This window comes from Hylobates moloch, unplaced genomic scaffold (assembly GCF_009828535.3).
Source record: "Hylobates moloch isolate HMO894 unplaced genomic scaffold, HMol_V3 SCAFFOLD_3, whole genome shotgun sequence".
NCBI classification, from domain to species: Eukaryota; Metazoa; Chordata; class Mammalia; order Primates; family Hylobatidae; genus Hylobates; species Hylobates moloch.
Window position 1 is genome coordinate 100,715,562 of NW_026652278.1, and position 21,099 is coordinate 100,736,660.

The window sequence follows — 21,099 nt, forward strand, 5'->3', positions numbered from 1 at the left end:
AGGCTCAGATACCTTCCAGAGTGTTTTGCTTCATGTTAAATTTGTCTGTCCTCTCTGCCATTCTCTCTCCCATTCCCCCTGCACACCCAGCCTCTCCCCGCCAGCCATTAGAAAGCTTTGTCTCAAGGGCAGTAGCAGGAGCGTGGCTCTTGGTAACCATAGGCAACCACGAATCCCTATTAGCTATTTGTGCTATATTTGTAAGGCACATTCCGGCCACTAACTGGGTAGACAGGAAAATGTGCTTTAAAGGTTTTCTTGTGCGGTAAAATTGTCTCCCTTTTTTTTTTCTTCTTTTTTGCAGAATGACCAGTCCATGGGTGAGATGCAGATAATCGGAGGCGATGATCTTTCAACGCTGGCTGGAAAGGTTTGTTCATGTAACTGTGCTCAGACCGCATTGATGTCTGGGGGCATCGGTGACCTGCATTTCAGGTCAGCACTCACAGGACATTTCAGACATGCTCCCAGGTTTTCCAATTCATACAAATGGCTGCGTGAATCCTTTTAATGATCTCCCCTTTCTAAAACACTCTTTTTAGAATGCTTCCAAGACACCATGCAGACCAAATCTTTCTTCTCCAAGCTTCCTTCCAATCTTATTTCAGACAGCAAAACCCCTTTGCCCACCTTGTTCTAATCCTTTTCTACTCATCTTTCCAGGCACCTTCTGAAAAGGAAGCTTTCCCTTTATTTATTCGTCTGCCTTTTTTTTTTTTCATCCATCCTCCGCACCTAGGCACGTCAGTAAGACATTTACACAGGTTCATTGACATGTACAAAATCTGGGAGGGAAGAGAAAAGGAACTCTTAAGAGTGCGTTTTCAGCACTTTGCCTTTTTTTCTGTTAAAAAGAATGTAAACTCTTAGATAATAGGAAGAACACCTCCAGTTGTAACTTGGAGTTCCAAATCTGCCAGTGCTTAATAATTAAGTGAAAAGACTGTTTAGATTCTGACATAAATACATAAACTGGAAAGAAGAGTTGTTTCCTAACGAAGATGATGTTCATGGAATGTTACTTGAAATGCATATTTGCTGCAAATAAAAGCAATCCGGAATTTGTTTTTGTTCAGCCGTACTGACTTAGCTTGTATTCCTTATCCCTGAACAGCTTGGCTTTCTAAGTTAAATGGATTAGTCTATTACACAAGCTTAATCTCTCATACTTGTGGTTGTTATTGTTATGCAATGCCTGGGTAGGGAAAAAAATAGCAGCCACATTTAATAAAAATATGTGTAATAATCATAGGATGGCTATAGAGCCACAAGGACTTTTTTTTCTTTTTTTTTTTTAGACAGAGTCTTGCTCTGTCCCCAGGTTGCAGTGCAGTGGCATGATCTCAGCTCACTGCAACCTCCACCTCCTGGTTTCAAATGATTCCCCTGCCTCAGCCTCCCAAGTAGCTGGGATTACAGACACCTGCCACCATGCCCAGGTAAATTTTGTATTTTTAGTAGAGACGGGGCTTCACCATGTTGGCCAGGCCAGTCTCAAACTCCTGACCTCAAGTGATCCACCTGCTTTGGCTGCCCAAAGTGGAGCCACAAGGACTCTGACTACAAAACAGTGTACTTCCCTCTACAGCATAGTAGATCTATGTGTTAAATGGCTATCTAGCAGTAAATTGTGTTGCATAACAATCGGAATTAACTTGTTGCTGTTAATGCATCACTAAGCCACCATTTGATGTTACTGTTACATTGGTGCATAAAGCAACATCCTAGAAAGCCAAAATACTCAAAGTAATTTCCAGAAATTCATAAGTTTTAACGACCCTGGAGTGGTCTTTAGCGAATACGTCATTTTAGCATTTTATTGTAGGACACTGCCTTACAGGTTTATTACACAAAAGAAATAGTTTACCTTGTGCTTTTGCTATGGAGTCTGTCAAAGTGACAACTCTAAAATTCCCAAATGAATGCCAAGAAGAAATTTGCACATAGACGGCTGGGCATGGTGGCTCATGCCTGCAATCCCAGCACTTTCAGAGGCCGAGGTGGGCAGATCATTTGAGGTCGGAAGTTCGAGACCTGCCAGGCCAACATAGCAAAACCCTGTCTCTACTAAAAATACAAAAATTAGCCAGGCATGGTGGTGCGCACCTGTAATCCCAGCTACTTGGGAGGCTGAAGAAGAGGACCACTTAAGCTCAGGAGCTAAGGCTGCAGTGAGTTATGATGGCACCAGTGCACTCCAGCCTGGGCGACAGAACAAGACTCTGTCCCTTAAAAAAATAATAGTAATCTGTATATCCATACCTTGTTTCCACTAGAGCCCTTTCCACAAGTTGCAGTGTTTACATTAGGGATTATTTTTTATTTGCCTCTCTCCCCAACCAGGAAGTAAGCATGAAGTGGGCAGAGACCATACCTGGTCCATAACAAATTGGAATAAATATTTGGTGACTGAACAAGTGGATGGTCCTCTTATATAGAAATTAGAAGTCTTCGATTAATTTGGGGGAAGAGAGGACAGGGCAGAGGGAAATGGTAAATAAGTCCACCTGGTCACACCCAAGGACAAACCCACCAGCTGGTTAATTGAGAGGTGGAGGGGAAGGTGCTGAGTGAGGGAGGAGCACCCTCTTTGTTGAGGCAGAAGGGCTTCCCCACAGGAGATTCAAGGGGGACTGAGGAAGTGAATGCAACACAGCTGAGGTGGAACAGTGAAAAAAAATTTCACTTAGCTTTTAAAATTTCCTTTTCCTTAAAAAAGATAAAGGCCTTCCAATATGCCTTGGCATAACACCAAATAACCACCAGAAGTAGCCAGAGCCTAGTTTGAACATCACAGTTGTAAATGTTTTAGAAGCTATTTCTGACATGAGTCAACGGATCATGTAGGTAGATGCAATGTATTGCTTGTGGAGTTTTTCAGCTGTAGGGGAACTATTAAAATCCATTTGTTTCCATTCGATAGGTAATAAAAATCATGAGTTGTCACTGGGTTTGGGAAACCTAAATGCCCATTACAGCCCTGGGGAAGGGTTTTTGGTCTTATGGAGTGAGTTTGTTAGCATTTAAGTTATAGTTGCTGCCTTAGAATAGTAGGCTGCTACGATGACTTCTTTGGGTAGCCATTTTCGTAAGAAATAAAATACAAGATATGAGTAACATTAAAAAAAAAAAAGATAAAGGCCTTCATATGACCCACTCTGTTCACTCATTCTTCATTCAGCCTCTCCATGAAAGGTTATCAATTAAGTTAGATAGAACAAATAAGCCCCACTATTCAATGGCAATGTAGAGTGACTATGGTTAACAGTAATGTGTTGTATATTTCAAAGTAGCTAGAAGACTTAAAATGTTCCCAACACATAGAAATGACAGACAGTCAAGGCAATGGCTACCCCAAATACCCTGACCTGCTCATTACACATTCTGTGCATGTAACAAACACTCATGTACTCCATAAATACATAAAACATTGTGTATCAATGAAAAAATTAAATTTAAAAAATAAGGATTGGCAAGATTTTAGAAATAATTTTAGAGGCTCTCCAAAATCTTTCCATCATGCAGAATATACACTGGCTGGAAAAAAAAAAAAATGTAAAAGGAAAAGGCACCCAACAGTTAGTGGATACTTGTTTTAATGGGTGTAGAAGAAAGTCTGAAACTGCAATAAATATCTGCAGTGGATGAAAGGATTGTTGAGGCCAGGAGTTTGAGACTAGCCTGAGCAACATAGTGAGACTGTGTCTCTACAAAAGAAATTTAAAATTTAGCCAGGCATGGTGGTGCACGCCTGTAGTCTCAGCTACTCAGGAGGCTGAGGTGGGTGATCACCTGGGCTCAGGAGGTTGAGGCTGCAGTGACTTCTCCTTTCTCCTGTAGTCATAATACAATTTGTCAGTCATTCAGTAAACTTACATTTAAACTACATTTATCATCGTGTTATTACTCTGCCAGGAATTTGTTCCCAGGAACATACCTTATCTTATTTCATGCTTGACACTCTAAGAAGAGTCCCATAGGCCTTTCCACACAAGACTCTCCTTGGATTTAAAGAAATCCAAAGAATGAAGGATTCCTTAGGATTCAGATAGTCTTAGAGAGGGGAGGGTAAGCTTTTGCCTGGAATAGAAGTGTTTATGACTAACATAGAAGAGAGAGGAAGGGTCCCCCAATGGCAACATTTGACCCCCAAGCCTCAAGGTACTCCTCCATAGCTATCACTGTCATGTACCCAAAACCAACGATCCTTCCCTCCAAATAAATTTTAAAAACCATTAAGCCAGCCAGGCACAGTAGCTCATGCCTGTAATCCCAGCACTTTGGGAGACTGAGGCGAGTGGATCACTTGAGGTCGGGAGTTTGAGACCAGCCTGGGCAACATGGCAAGACCCTGGTCTCTACTAAAAATACAAAAATTAGCCAGACGTGATGGCACACACCTCTAATCCCAGCTGAGGCAGGAGAATTGCTTGAACCCTGGAGGCAGAAGTTGCAGTGAGCCAAGATCATGCCACTGCACTCTAGCCTGGGTGATAGAGCAAGACCCTGTCTCAAAACAAAAAAAAAATTAAACCTACAAAAACCCCACCAAAATTTAATACAATACCACAACCTATCTCCCACTAATAATTAGCCCTAATCCTCCATAAATAGTTGACGGCTTCGAAGAAAATTCCACAAAGCCTACAAGAATAATAATAAAAATTAAAATATGGAATGGGGTAATCGAGAAAAGAGTGGGATCACTGGACATAAGTGGACCAGCATGACTAAAGGAAATTAATCAAAAATGGGGAAGTAGTAGGAAAAAAAAAAACTGAAAACACGGGGTTTGGTGTGTAGAATACATTGAAAGTAGCAATGAAGAGTTGAACTTGCTCAGCAAAGCAAACAAGAGGCACAAAAGTATTTGAGCAGAGATGACATCATGGAGCTGTGTTTTAGGAAAATGAAACTGACAAGAGGGAAGAATGGCTGAAAGAGGGGAGACAGCAGTTTGGAGGTGGGGTTGGCGGAGCCTGCAGGAGCACTTGAACTACAGGAGCCAAGTTAGGGTGGAAGAGAAGGAATCGTGGCATCAAAAGGAGCCGTGACAGAGTTAAATAAAGGAGGGAGGGCTAGAAAGGATTTTTTAAAATTAAATTTGTGTATGAAAGAACTCTATAAAACATGGGGAAATAGCTCACCTACATAATCTTGTCAAGCTGTGAGTTAGAGGCATTATGAACCCATAACTGTATAATACTTCTGGAGCCCTTGAAGACATGGGATTAAAATATTTAGAAAAAAAGGAGACTCTACATAGCCACCTCTCTCTCTCTCTCTCTCCCTCTCTGTCTTTTTCTTTCTTTCTTCCATTTCTTTCTCCCTTTCTTTTTTTAAATAAAACATTTTTTACTTTGAACCCCGAGAAACTACCTTTCTTTCTCATCTCTTCCTTTCTTTTTTTGTTCTCTTTTTCTCTCTTCCTTTCTTTTTCTTTCTTTTTTTTGTTTTGCTTTTTTAAAATTCCTTTCTTTCTCTTCCTTTCTCTCTCTTCTTTTCTCTCTCTCTCTCTTTCTTTTCTTCCAAGGAAAGGAAGCTCACAAGGGAAGCTGTCTGAGTCATGGTTCTAAATAGGTCATTGCTATTGAAAAAAGTGAGCCCTCGATGATTAAGTTAAATGGCCTCTTCAGTTCATGATGTTAAAAGCATTTTATTCGGTGTGTTTAAGCTGTCTACACAATGTACTCTCTGGCTGATTTTTTTTTTCCAAAGTTGATTTAATATTGGCACTTCGTAAAATGTGTGTATCTATTAAAGCAAGATTTTATTCATATTCATGAGGAACCTCTGAAAGGGTGGAATAAAACAAAATGCATGGAAACAGGCTCAAATCTGGCAACATGAAAACACATATGTGCAGGTTAAGCCCCAAATTTTGGGAGACATGCCCCCCAAACCTGCCCTCAAATAAGTGTTTTTTTCTTTTTTTTTTTTTTTTTTGAGGGAGAATCTCGCTCTGTCGCCCGGGCTGGAGTGCAGTGGTACGATCTCTGCTCACTGCAACCTGCACCTCCCAGGTTCAAGCGATCCTCCTGCCTCAGCCTACTGAGTGGCTGGGATTACAGGAACACACCACCACACCCAGCTAATTTTTGTAGTTTTAGAAGAAATGGGGTTTCACCAAGTTGGTCAGGCTGGTCTCGAACTCCTGACCTCACGTGATCCACCCTCCTCAGCCTCCCAAAGTGCTGAGATTACAGGAATGAACCACTGTGCCCAGCCTAAGATTCTAATTAAATGCCAGAATGAAGCATCGGAACCTGCCAAAACTTCCCCCTTGGCTGCCTTAACGGTTTAAATCATTCTTTTTTTATTGCATCTCACTAAGCTGAGAACAATAATGGAAAGACCCACTGACTGATGATTCTGGAAATTTTGTGAATTATCACATAAAACAAAATGCTAAACTACATTCCCTTTTCCATGGGGTTTATATTCACATTCCTACTCATTCTCCACATCCCCAATACAGCCCATTGTCACTGCTGCCATTGCTCTTGATTAGTGTGACCACGGCCACCAAACTACACTGTTGCAGATGAGACAGTGTGGTGTGCAAATCACTGTGTGCTCTAAAATACTAGAAGTAGGAATAACCTGTTTAAGAGTATCATGTAGATTTGTGCAATTCTTTCCTCCCTTCTTTTCTTCTTTCTTCCTTTCTTTTTCTTTTTTGTTAGGAAATCCCTTGTGATTAGCCAGAGATTCCTCATAGAGTTTTTGCCTGCAGCTCCTAGGCTGCAGATTTTATTGGCTTTCTGGGAGGAAATGAGCGAGGTGTGATGAGATGACTAAGACAGTAACTGGCAAACATCTCAGATGCAGTGATCAGAGTTATCAGATTGGAAGTGTTTGGGAGGCACAGTGTGTACTGAAAAGAGAAGTTGCCCACTCAAAAAACGCGAATTTTAGGAAATTGCTTAGTGCAAAATTAAAAGCAATAGACATTGATGATAGCTTGGTTAAGGAGGAATTGCAGATTGTTAAGGAAAAATGGAGGGGATGAATCAGAAATACAATGAACTAGAGAAAGTGAAAGAAATGAGGTCAAAATTGTTGATTCACTACACAGGTATTTCTTGAGCACCTACTAGATGCCAGTCTCCATGTTATGTATTTTTGTTCATTTCTTTTGTTTTGTTTTGTTGAGACAGAGTCTCACTCTGTCACCCAGGCTGGAGTGCAGTGGCACGATCTCAGCTCACTGCAACCTCCGCTTCCCTGGTTCAAGCAATTCATGTGCCTCAGCCTCTCAAGTAGCTGGGACTACAGGTGTGCGCCACCATGCCTGGCTAATTTTTATATTTTTAGTAGAGACTGAGTTTCACCATGTTGGCTAGGATGTTCTCGAACTCCTGGCCTCAAGCAATCTGCCTGCCTTGGCTTCCCAAAGTGCTGGGATTATAGGTATGAGCCATCACACCCAGCCTCCATGTCATATATTGATTATATAAAGATAAATAGTTTTGGCTCTTTAACTCTTTAAGCTAATCTTAGGCACAGCCATATCTCAGAGTTATTGTGGATTTGGTTTCAGACCACCACAATAAAGAGAGCCACACAAATTTTTTGATTTTTCAGTGCATATAAAACTTATGTTTATACAGTATGGTAGTCTACTAAGTGTGCAATAACATTATGTCTAAAAAATAAGGCACATAACTTAATGAAAAACTACTTCATTGCTAAAAAAAAAAATGCTAATGATCATCTGAGCCTTCAGTGTGTCATCATCTTTTTGCTGGTGGAGGGTCTTGCCATGATGTTGATGGCTGCTGACTGATCAGGCTGGTAGGTGCTTCAGAAGGTTGGGGTGGCTGTAGCAATTTCTTAAAACAAGACAACAGTGAAGTTCGCTGCTTAGATTGACTCTTCCTTTCATGAAAGATTTCTCTGTAGATGGTGATGCTGTTTGATAGCATTTTACCCACATAGAACTTCTTTCAAAATTGAAGTTAATCCTCTCCAGCCATGCTACTGCTTTATCGACTAAGTATATATAATATTTTAAACCCTTTGTTGTCATTTCAACAATGTTCACAGCATCTTCACCAGGAGTAAATTCCACCTCAAGAAACCACTTTCTTTGCTCATCTATAAAAAGCAACACCTTATCTGTTCAAGTTTGATCATCAGATTACAGCAATTCAGTCACATCTTCAGGCTCCACTTCTAATTCAGGTTCTCTTGCTATTGCCACCACATCTGCAGGTACTTCCTCCACTAAAGTCTTTTTTTTTTTTTTTTGAGACGAGTTGTCGCTCTGTCGCTCAGGCTGGTGTGCAGTGGCATAGTCATGGCTCACTGTAGCCTCGACCTCCCCAGGCTCAGGTGATCCTCCCACCTCATTTTTTGTAGAGACAGCGTTTTCCCATATTGCCCAGGCTGGTCTCAAACCACTGGGCTCAAGCAATCTGCCCACTTTGGCCTCCCAAAGTGCTAGGATTACCTGCAGCAGCCACCACCCTCGGCCTCTCCACTGAAACCTTGAGCCCCTCAAAGTCATGCATGAGGGTTGGAATCAACTTCTTCCAAACTCCTATTCATGTTGATATTTTGATCTCCACTCATGGATGACGAATGCTCTGAATGGCATCTAGAATGGTGGATCTTCAGGTTTTCAATTTACGCAGATCCATCAGAGGAATCACTATCTATGGGCAGCTATCACCTTACAAAATCTATTTCTTAAATAATACGACTTGAAAGTTTAAATGACTCTATGGGCTGCAAAATGGATGTTGTGTTAGCAGGTATGAAAATAATCTCCTTGTAAACATCTCCATCAGAGCTCTTAAGTGACCAAGTAGATTGTTAATGAGCATAATATTTTGAAAGGAATCTTGTTTTCTGCATAGTAGGTCTCAAGAGTGGCCATAGAATATTCATTTCAATAAACCATTCTGTAAGCAGATGTGCCTGTATAAACAGGCTTTGTTGCTCCATTTATAGAACACAGGTAAAGTCGATTTAGCATCATTCTTAAGCACCCTAGCATTTTTGGAATGGTAAGTGAGCATTGGCTTCAACTTAAAGTCACCAAGTGCATTAGTCCCTAAAAAGAGTCAGTCTAGGTGGGGCACAGTGACTCATGCCTGTAATCCCAGCACTTTGGGAGGCCGAGTGGGTGGATCATCTGAGGTTAGGAGTTGGAGACCAGCCTGGCCAACAGGGTGAAACCCCTTCTCTACTAAAAATACAAAAAAATTAGCTGGGCATGGTGGCGTGCACCTATAATCCCAGCTACTTGGGAGGCTGAGGCAGGAGAATCGCTTGAACCCAGGAGGCTGAGGTTGCCGTGAGCCGAGATTGTGCCACTGCACTCCAGCCTGGGCAACAAAGCAAGATTCTGTCTCAAAAGAAATAAAATAAAAACAAATAGTACATTAAAGATCGCTGATCCCAGATCACCATAACCACAATGACAATGAAAGTGTTTGAAATATTGCAAGAATTTCCAGAATATGACACAGAGACACAAAGTGAGTACACGCTGTCAGAAAAATGACACCAATACAACGTGCTCAACACAGGGTTGCCATAAACCTTCAATTTGTAAAACAAAAACCAAACAAAAAAAAAAAACACAGTCTCTGCAAGGTGCAATAAAGAGAAATTTAGGAGGCCAAGAGGGGCAGATCACCTGAGGTCAGAAATTCAAGACCAGCCTGGCCAACATGGTGAAACCCCATCTCTACTAAAAATACAAAAATTATCCATGCATGGTGGTGCACACTTGTAATCCCAGCTACTCGGGAGGCTGAGGCAGTAGAATCATTTGAACCCAGGAGGCAGAGTTTGCAGTGAGCCGAGATCACGCCATTGCACTCCAGCCTGGGCAATAGAGTGAGACTTCATCACGAAAAAAAGAGAAATGTAAAAAACAAGCTATGCCTATATAGCAAAAGAGACTGTTCTAAATTAAAAGAGAAGGGAAGATCCAATCCATCGTATAGGTTGGATAAAGCAGCTACAAAGGCCATTTTAAGGACAACTGGGGAAATTTGAATATATAGTAGGCTTTATATGATGTTAAGAAATTATCATCATTTTTGTTGGATGTATAATAGTTTGGCTATACATAATAAAGAATGTCATGATACCTTTAATCTATTTTAAAGCACATAAAAATTTTATATAAACAGTTAAGCATGTATCAAAAATTTAGAAAGTCTTTAGACTTTTCTGGTTTTCAAGCATTCTGTAATGTTTTATATTTATATATTATAGAAAGTATAAACTTTCTTTCACAGATATATATTTATATATAAGGAAATATATGCACTTTCTATAATAAGAATGAATACACGGCTGGCGCAGTGGCTCATGCCTGTAATCCTAGCACTCTGGGAGGCTGAGGAGGGAGGATCACTTGAGGCCGGGAGTTCGAGGTTACAGGGAGCTATGATCGAGATCCTGTCTCTAAAAAATAAAAATAAAATTTAAAAATATGCATTTATACTTAAACCCTTTTTAAGAAACAAGCAAACCAAAAGTCAATAAATGATTTAAATATGTTTTTAAGTACAGAAATAACTATGTGAAACACGACTGAGTCTATTTTTTAGAAATAAAAAGATAACAAGCAGAAAAACAGCTAAAAGAGTTAAAAGTGACTGTCTCTGGGAAACAAAATTGGGAGCGAACAGAGGTGAAGTGATGGAGGGGTGTTTTTCTTTTAAAAACCTTTCAATCTATTTGATTTGTTTTTTGTTTTTTGTTTTTTGGTTTTTTTTTTTTTTTTGAGATGGAGTCTTACTCTGTTGCCCAAGCTGGAGTGCAGTGGCACCATCTCAGCTCACTGCGACCTCCACCTCCCAGGTTCAGGCACTTCTCCTGCCTCAGCCTCCCAAGTGGCTAGGACTACAAGCTGGTCACCAAGTCTAGCTAATTTTTATATTTTTTGGTACAGAAGGGGTTTCAATACACTGGCCAGGCTGATCTTGAACTCCTGACCTCAGGTGATTTGCCCGCCTCGGCCTCCCAGAGTGCTGGGATTACAGGCGTGAGCCTCGGCGCCTGGCCTCAATCTATTTTAAACATGTGTATGCATTACCTTGATTTGAAAATGTATTTGAATAATTTTGACAGTGTCTTTCAATATCTTTCAATATCAGTATACATCCAAATCTTACTTCCCACTTACCACTATATTAAGGATTGAAGCTAATCTTTTCAAAGATGACTCTATTGTTTTGCAAGGTTCTGTACTGTCAAAAAATATTTAATTACATTCAATACATACACTCTACTTAATTAGGCAGGAATGCAGACTAACACATTTTAGAAAGGTTTTTCTTTTTAAAGTTGAAACAAAAAGAGATTGTGAGCCAGAAAATTAAATTAACCACAACATTCTCCAAGTATTCTGGTTGGTTTATAGGTCTGATTGGTAAGCGTCAATCAAACTAAAAACGCACATATCAAGTAACTACTGCAAATTGGTCGTTAAGATCATAGAAATTCGTGTTGAAAATACCAAGAGGACTCCCCTGGCAGCATGACTCTTGTATTTTTTGTTACAGAAGGGGTTTCAATATACTGAAATACACTGAAAGAGTGGAGGGTACCATGGCATGCCCTGCTTCAAAAATGGACAAAATAATCTTATACATTTCCATGATAAAATTAAGATTTTCAATGGATTTAATGAATAAAAATGTCATAACTGACAGAAAAACACTTCCAAGAAGTTATTTTCACATAAGAATGCATTTGACATACGGTGCAAAGTTAACAAGAGTTGTTGGTTGGCTGGTTTGGTGGTTGGGTGGTTAACATCTTTATTAATTAAATCTTGCATTAAACATAAGTAAGTTATTGAATGTGTAGTATTTTATCTGATTTTTGTTTTCTTTTGAGATGGAGTCTCACCCTGTCACCTAGGCTGGAGTGCAGTGGTGCAATCTTGGTTCACTGCAACCTCTGCCTCCTAGGTTCAAGTGATTCTCCCGCCTCAGCCTCCTGGGTAGCTGGGATTACAGTCACCTACCACCACGCCCAGCTAATTTTTGTATATTTTAGTAGAGACGGGGTTTCACCAAGTTGGCCAGGCCGGTCTCGAACTCCTGACCTCAGGTGATCCACCCACCTCGGCCTCCTAAAGTGCTGGGATTACAGACGAGAGCCACTGTGCCAAGTCATGATTCTTAAAGTACTGTATAAATCATAGAGATAAATGAAAGGTCAGCTAAAGAAAGAAAAACACCATTACGTTGAAAGAATAATCTCACCATTTAGTAAACTGGGATGGTATATTAACAGTCATATTTTAATTTGGTGGGGCAGCATTAACAAACATGTCACTGCTAATCCAATTAATCGGTCAGTTTTAACTCAGTAATAAGTTTAATCAGTTATTATTGCTTTATTCAACAAATAATTATTGAGCATTTATATGCAGGCATTATGCTAGTTTCTGGCAATGCGGTAGGAATCAAGACAAACATGATCCCCGCGTCATGGAGATTAGAATATAGTGGGGAAGACAGATATCAAACAAGAAATTAAAATGCAGTACAATCATCGTGTATTAGTCCTTCCTCACACTGACATAAAGAAATACCTGAGACTGGGTAATTTATAAAGAGAAAAGGCGTAATTGGCTCACAGTTCCGCAGGCTGTATAGGAAGCATGATGCTGGCATCTGTTCTGCTTCCGGGGAGGCTTCAGGAAACTTAAAACTGTGGCAGAAGGTGGCTGGGTGTGGCGGCTCGTGCCTGTAATTCCAGCACTTTGGGAGGCCAAGGAGGGCAGATCACTTGAGCTCAGAAGTTTGAGACCAGCCTGGCCAACATGATAAAACTCCATCTCTACTAAAAATACAAAAATTAGCCAGGCATGGTGGTGCATACCTATAATCCCAGCCACGTGGGAAGGTGAGGTGGGAGAATGGCTTGAACCCGGGAAGCGGAGGTTACAGTGAATGGAGATCGCACTACTGCACTCCGGCCTGGGTGACAGAGTGGGACCCTGTTTCAAAAAAAAAAAATTATGGCAGAGGCAAAGGGAGAGCAGCACTTCACATGTCTGGAGACAGATATGGAGCAAGAGAAAGAGGGGGAGGTGTCATACATCTTTAAACAACCAGATTTCAGGGCAACTCACTATCAGGACAACACCATCAAGGGGCATGATGATGCTAAACCATTCATGAGACCCACCCCCATGATCCAGTCACCTCCCACCAGGCCCTGCCTCTAGCACTGAGGATTACATTTCAACATGAGATTTGGGCAGGGACACAGATCCAAACCATATCACAGTGTTCTTGGGGGAGAGGTAGAGGAATGCCTTGAGAGTTTGTTGCAAAGAATCTAACCAGCTCACTAAAAATACAGACCAGGCACCTCCCAGCCCTTTCTCTAGCCTACCCTCTTCATCTAGGTTGACAATCCAAGAGGAAATCCTGAGTCCGCAGGGATTTTGGTGGCTGTGCAAGAGTAAGGCTGTCACAGCTGAACCCATGATGCATTTACCGAGCACAGTCTCCATTAGCGATGCAGTTCATATTGCATTGTTTTCCTGGTAAACTCTCAACAGGCTTTGCCTCCCAAGGGAATGCTGGGGGTGGGAGGCCCTTGGCAGAATTACTAAAATGGGATGACTTTATGGAGAGTTCGTCAGACAGGTCTAAGATAAGCTTGCTTCTAACCTAAATATAGATACTAATATTGCACCACCAACTAATTCCAGAGGAGCTGTTAAAAAGAATCTGGAAAACCTAGATCACTTCGAGTCCTTTGAATTAGATGGATGGGGAAGGACAGTCTAAGCAAATTGTGAAATTCTAACTATAAGCAAAAAAATGTGTATGTATCCTCTGAGTCAGATGGGCATCACATTCTAAAATATGGGTTTTGTTTATTTCAGAATGTCCTCATTGTTGAGGTAAGCTGGCATTTCCTTTTCCATACTTGGAGGTTGAAAGAATCTAACGGTGAGTTTTAAACTGTAAACCTTGTTATCAAATTGACCAAGGATTTCTTGAGCTCCCACTGGGTGCATACTCTCCAAATTTAATGAATAGGGGCCAGATAGCATCCCTGATTTCAAATAATGTAGAATAAAAGCTTTGCAACAATATTTGTGGACGACTTTATCCTTTTTGTGTATCCATTTCCACATATCTCTGTGTTGATTCTTATACTTCTTTGTGAATCAGACAACTTTAAAGAAGAGGAAACTAGCTCACCGAACCAAATTCATTTCACAGTAAAACCAAGGTTAGAACTGTTTACCCTGAATTCAGTGTCTTTGCTAAGGACCTCTGATGATTTCGAGAATTCTCAAATACTTTCAGCAACAAAATCCTAAACACAATCAATTAAAAATGGCGAGCTATGGGGAAAGCTATGTTTTTTCGTTTTTTGTTTTTCGTTTTTTTTTTAACTTTTGTTTTTCTGTTAAAAAAGAGAGAAAAGAGAACGTGGGATCCCTATGGCAGTAGTGGACTAATACAGCAAATGGCCACGTTTCCTTCAGGAGCACACTTGTCTCATCAAACAGCAAAAAATTCAGGGGAGCTGTTTTCAACCTTTTGTTACACAATTGCCTGTGTGCGCCATGTGTATCTGGAGTTCTTGCTCAGTATAACCCATGGAGTAGACCCTCTAACCAAATGAATTGCCCAACCCTGGCTACATTCAGACCTGTTGTTTTGATAATCAGCTCATGACAGCTGATTCCTGTCCTTAGGACAATAAATCGCCGCTGCCCATTCTCCTCTAATTGTGCAGCAGCTCATCAGCAGAGATGAGCCCGAGCTCACTGCAGCCGTGGACCCTCAGAATTCACAGGCTGTCACCAGCTGCTGTCCAGACACCTCTCACTTCCCAGCCATAGAATCCCCCATTGAGTGGGGGAGGACAAGGGGGAGGCATTTATCCATTCAGTGTATTCAGATGTACATATCCATGAAAATTCATGTGCCTTGTATTGTGTTACATAACCTCTGGGCCAAATTTAGTCCTTGAATGTGCATACACGAGTCCAAGTGTACTCAACGAGGAGTCCCACATGCTGTCCAAAGACTAAATTTGGCCCTCAACACAGCTAAAGGATTCAAGGAGGAAAGAGTCTCCAGTAGATTCCCCAAAACTCAGCTTCCAGAAAGAAGTGCCTGTCTAAATAAAACATAACCAACTCTTCCTCCTACTGTGGCTCCAAATTGGATGGCATTTTTAATTACGATGCATTATTAATTAGGAGTATCTCCCTGGGTGAAAAGTCTATAGTGCTGCTCAAATGCATTTTGTTGAATTTACCTGTCCTTTTTGCAAAGGATGTCGTCGGAACTGGGAGGACCATGAAGGCACTACTCAGCAATATAGAGAAATACAAGCCCAACATGATTAAGGTAGCCAGGTGAGTTGGACATTCATAGCAAGCCCAAAAGGGATGCTAACACAGGATGCTCTTTCCAAAGAGTGTAATATATTCCAAACTAGTGACCTTTTCCCCTGGGGTATTACAGTTTTACCACACTGAAAAACAGCCCTTGACTGCTAGCCTGAGAGAAGAAAGGGAAGAAGACGTGCTTTGCCGTGTTTCTGAGTTCCTCTTTACTGTGCTTCCATTAGCTGTTTCCAGGAGCAGCTGGATGAGCCCCCGTGCAATTGCTCCGCTCCGCTTCATTTTTTTTGTTGTTTGTTTGTTTTGAGACAGAGTCTTGCTCTGTCGCCCAGGCTGGGCTGGCTGGGCTGGAGTGCAGTAGCACAATCTCGGCTCACTGCAACCTCCAGCCCCTGGGTTCAAACAATTCTGATGCCTCAGCTTCCCGAGTAGCTGGGACTACAGGCGCCTGCCACCGCACCCAGCTAATTTTTTGTATTTTTAGCAGAGATGGGGTTTCACCATGTTGGCCAGGCTGGTCTGGAACTCCTGACCTCAAGTGATCTGCCTGCCTCGGCCTCCCAAAGTGCTAGGATTACAGGCATGAGCCACTGCACCCAGCCCTTTTTTTTTCTTTAATAAGAGACAGGGTCTTGCTCTGTCGCCCAGGCCAAGCTGGAGGGCAGTAGTGTGATCATAACTCACTGCAGCCTCAAACTTCTGGGCTCAAGTGATCCTCCCAGCTCAGCCTCCTGAGTAGCTAGGACAGCTACATTTTTTTTTTTTTTTTTGAGACGGAGTCTTGCTCTGTCACCCAGGCTGGAGTGCAGTGGTACAATCTCAGCTCACTGCAACTTCAGCCTCCCGGGTTCGAGCGATTCTCTTGCCTCAGACTCCCATGTAGCTGAGACTACAGACGCGTACCACCATGCCCAGCCAATTTTTGTATTTTTAGTAAAGATGGGTTTTCACCATGTTGGCCAGGCTGATCTCAAACTTATGGGCTCAAGTGATTTGGCCTCCCAAAGTACTGGAATTACAAGCATGAGCTACCGTGCCTGGCTGACAGCTACCTTTTTAAAAAGTTTTTTTTATATTTTATCTACTTTTTGAGACAGGGTCTCACTCTGTCACCTAGGCTGGAGTGTAATAGTGCAATCATGGCTCACTGCAGCCTTCAACTCCTGGGCTAAAACGATCCTCCCACCTCAGCCTCCCAAGTAGCCGGGACTACAGGCAGGTGCCACCACACCCAGCTCGCTATGTTGCCCAGACTGGTCTTGAACCTCTGGGCTCAAGTGATCCTCCCGCATTGTCCTCCCAAAGCAGTGGGATTCCAGATATAGGCATTTTGCCTGACCTGCTCTCTTCTTTGTATCCAGAACCATCTATATAGTGCCACAGTAGCAAAATATGTATTTCAAGTACATCTTTTAATGATACTTGATTCTATTTACAATTCATAGAGATTTGATTGGGTTCACTAAAGCATGTCTTTTTTAATGGTAGTTTGTTGGTGAAGAGAACACCCAGAAGTGACGGCTTTAGACCTGACTGTAAGTGTTTTTTAGTTTTTTGTTTGGTTGTTTGTTTGTTTTGTGCTTGTGGTGTTTCATTTTATGTTTAAGAATCTTTGGTTTCCTATTTGACAGCATTGCATGTGGATTTGAAACTGTGTAGGGCTGATAGTCCCACAGATTCCTCATGATCTCCCCCACCTTGATAGGGAAAACAGAACCCTTTAAAATGAGGGTCTTCAATGTTCTCATTTTCATCCTTCACAGGAACTCTGTTCCGTGCATTGGGTATTTTTATTTGTATGTTTCACACAGCAGCTTAACTACAGAGAAGTCAGCTGAAAAGTTTCAGGGAGTAGAGGAATACCTGATCCCGCTGGACTGGCTCAGACACATAGGATCCCCGCCTTGGCCTCTGTTCTCACCAGTCAGACAAGGAGAGGTGCTATGGAGGTTTAGAGGGATTCTTATGCCATCATCCGGAACTATTACCAGACAATGCATAATGGTGACCTTTAGCAAGGCTGAATTGTAACGCACAGAAGGGGAAATCTAAGACAGCTCCCCTTCACCTCCAAACCAAAGGTCCATAACATAGAGAATTAGCAGAGCAGGTATCTCTAGATACCATCTTCACACTTGACTTCAGATATGTGTTCTCTAGGGCTTCCTCATCTAGGACACTCTCCTCTCTTCTCCCCATAATAAGCCTAGTTCTAACACCAGGAAGGATAAACATGCAGCCTGATTATTTATTATTCTAACACTGGAGGCGATTTTTTTTCACTTGCATAGGCAGACTTCAGCTTGATTTTTATAACTTACATTTGCTCCAAAGCTCCTGGGATAATTTGGCTACAGTTCTCTTCAGCAAGCTGAACAAACATTAGCGAAAGAGAAGTGCAGTATGTATGGGTGACACACCAGCGACATTTAGCCAGTGACTCTACATTCTAAAAACAAGTTTCATGCCTGTGCTGGATGTGTTAACTCTGGACCATGTCAGTTCTGGGCAGAGAGACCCAATCGCATGTTCCCATCTATTACTATTATCAAAGGTATAATCTGGATGTAGTCACGGTTGCATGTGGTTACTAAGCAGAAATTGTCTAAGGAAATAGTACAGGATACTCAGTGTATAGATAAGATTTTAACTGAAGTTGAAAAACGTTCACTTCAAACATATCCAATTAATGACAAATTTCTTATATCTCTTATAATAACAGCAATAAAATAATAGCAGCTAACACCAGGAAGAGGTCGTGATGTGCCATGCACTATTCTAAGAGCTATACAGAGATGAGCTCATTTCATCCACACAATAGCTCTCTAAAGTAGGAGCTGTTGTTGTACCTACTTTACAGATGAGGAAATTGAGCACAGCAAGCTTAAATAGCTTGCCAAAGTCATGTAGCCGTGAGTGTCAGGCCAATATTAAGCCCAGGCAATCTGATTTCGGTCACTGCCCTGACTCTTCCACTACATCTGCAAGTAACATCTGCTGTTGCAAATGTAAGTGTAGGAGCTGCCCGCATTTACCAGCTAAGGATAGGTCACTCTGATTCATGATTGTCCTACTGATCCATTGTCCTTCTTTTATTCTATGACAGCTCAAGGTTTGGCCTTCAAATAGGCTTTGGGCTCTCATTTTCCCAGTGTGAGTTGCCCTGCCTAATGGAAGGATTGCATTGCTCCTGTCAAGTCATTATTACAACCCTGGTTACAAACAGGGTTTCTTGGGATTTGCTCATATTATTATTATTATTATTAGACACAGAATCTGACTCTGTCACCCAGTGCAGTGGCGCGATCTTGGCTCACTGCAACCTCTGCCTCCCAGGTTCAAGTGATTGTCCTGCCTCAGCCTCCCAAGTAGCTGGAACTACAGGTGCCGCCACACCTGGCTAATTTTTGTATTTTTAGTAGGGATGGGGTTTCACCATGTTGGCCAGGCCGGTCTTGGACTCCTGACCTCAGGTGATCCACCAACCTAAGCCTCTCAAACTGCTGGGATTACAGGTGTGAGCCACTGCACCCTACCTTTTTTTTTCTTTTTGAGATGGGATCTCACTTTGTTGCCTAAGCTGGTCTCGAACTCCTGGCCTCAAGTGATCTTCCTGCCTCAGCCTCTTGAATAGCTGGGACTGCAGGTGCGCACCCGGCTTCATATTCTTTTAGCTAGCTCAGAATCTCTGTTCCTCCTTTCTCTCTGGATTTATGAGGCTTTGTAATTTGCATTCCTTTCTCCTATTGATTCTTTCTTTTATGCTCAATGTAACTTCTGACCTCTTCTGCTCTTGCTTCTCCTCTCTGATTCTTTTTTTCAAGAAACTCTGCAGTTTGGAGGAATCAAGCAGGCTTCCTAGCAAGGGACTCCATAATGCAACCCCCTAGAAAATAAGTACCTCCAGTACTTTCTATGAGCATGAACCAGCTGTTTTCTCCTTGTGAAAGCATCATTGGTCATAGTCACTGTGGAGATGACTTTGCCCAGGCTATAAGCCCTGGCTGTACCCAAGTACAGTTCCATTAAAAGTAAGCAATAAATCTCTCATCTATAATACTGTAATAACCAAACTTGTAAGATTCCAAAACACTAAACAAGTTTGAAAATCATTGGACCAGTGCGCCTTTATTCTGTTTCAAGAACTCTGAAGAAGGAGAGCTATTTTCTGTCCCTTAAGAATTCTCTCCAATAAGTATTAGCCAGGAATAGTTGTGCATGCCTGTAGTCCCAGCTACTCGGGAGGCGGAGGTGAGAGGATCTCCTGAGCCTGTGGAGGTAGAGGCTGCAGTGAGCCATGATCACACCACTGCACCTCTGCCTGGACCCTTTTTGAGACCCTTTCTCAAAAAATAGCCGGGTTCAGTGGCCCATGCCTGTAATCCCAGCACTTTGGGAGACTGAGGCGGATGGATCACTTGTGGTCAAAAGTTCGAGACTGGCCTGGCCAACATGGTGAAACCCCATCTCTACTAAAACTACAAAAATTAGCCCTGCATGGTGGCACACATCTGTCTTCCCAGCTACTCAGGAAACTGAGGCAGGAGAATCACTTGAACCCTGGAGATGGAGGTTGCAGTAAGCCAAGATCACGAGACTCGGTCTCAGAAAAAAAAAAAAAAAGGAATCCTTTCTGACAAAAAATCATCATCTTTTCAATGAATTCTTCTTTTGCTTATCATAAGTATCTTGCACTGTGCTTAAATCCATTCCCTCTCATTCTGCCCTCAGTAGAGAGCTCATTAATATCCTCTGCATCATGAACCCAAAGACCAGCATTAATGCAACCTCCACATTCTCTTCCTCAAGTTGAACAATCCCGTTGCCTTTCATTTGTGTCCTGGCTTTTGCTTTCCAGCCCTTTAAACAGCCGAGACACTGAGTACAGTGGGAGAATTGCTTTCTAGTTGCTGTGGCCCGCGCACCTGTTCACATAATGCAGCATCGTAACGTCTTCCGCTTGAACTTTCCTTTGTGTTGTTGAGAGTGTTTCCTTTGGTATCGTATCACTGCCTACAGCTTGCTTTAGAACACCAGGGCCACGTGACTCAATTATGCATATTTCTTGTTATGCACCAGGCTTCCTGAGCCCTTTCTAAGCTCTGTATGCTATATCAGTCATTCTTCATTGTAGGTTGGCTTGTTTGCCTTGCCTCCTTCCTCCCAAGTAGTCCTCTGGTCCAGGTCCCTCTTGGGCTCATCCTGTGCATTGCTCACCATTTCTCACTCCCTCCTGCCTCAATGAAAGGTCCTCAAGTTTGAGTGCCGACAGCAGCATATGGTGACTTGCATTTATATAATCTAAATTTTGTTCCTTTTTTTTCTCTTTCTCTCTCTGCTAAGATGCTGGATTTGAGATTCCAAACTTATTTGTGGTGGGATATGCCTTAGATTACAATGAATACTTCAGAGATCTGAATGTAAGTCTTGCATGCAAATCTCTAACCCCCCTTTTTATAAGAACTTAACAATTTAAAAAAGTATTGAATGTGTGTTAGTGATGTCTGCTATTGACTGAGTATCTTCTATGTCAGGAGTATGGTGAGCACATTGCATCCGTACTCCCAGTTAAGTCCCACTACTATTCTGCAGGGTAGGTATCAGGATGATGGAGGCAACTTATGATTATCTCTATTTTGTACTAAAGAAATAGGAAGCTAAAAGCAGAACTATGGTTTGACACTGATTCTTCTCAATAGTCATTGACTGTGCCCAACCAGCGATAACAATAGCCAATA

At 41.9% G+C, this 21,099-nt stretch overlaps 1 protein-coding gene across 9 annotated transcripts in view; it reads left to right on the plus strand.

Annotated features, from left to right (window-relative positions):
• Positions 1 to 21,099, plus strand: part of PRTFDC1 (phosphoribosyl transferase domain containing 1) — a 103,573-nt gene that overhangs the window by 80,045 nt on the left and 2,429 nt on the right. For all 9 annotated transcript variants that reach the window (XM_058436617.1, XM_032145011.2, XM_058436612.1 and 6 more), the window contains 5 exons: positions 305 to 370; positions 13,880 to 13,897; positions 15,291 to 15,373; positions 16,850 to 16,896; positions 20,705 to 20,781. In XM_058436617.1, coding sequence (XP_058292600.1) covers positions 305 to 370; positions 13,880 to 13,897; positions 15,291 to 15,373; positions 16,850 to 16,896; positions 20,705 to 20,781 — 291 coding nt within the window. The remainder of the gene's footprint in view (positions 1 to 304; positions 371 to 13,879; positions 13,898 to 15,290; positions 15,374 to 16,849; positions 16,897 to 20,704; positions 20,782 to 21,099) is intronic.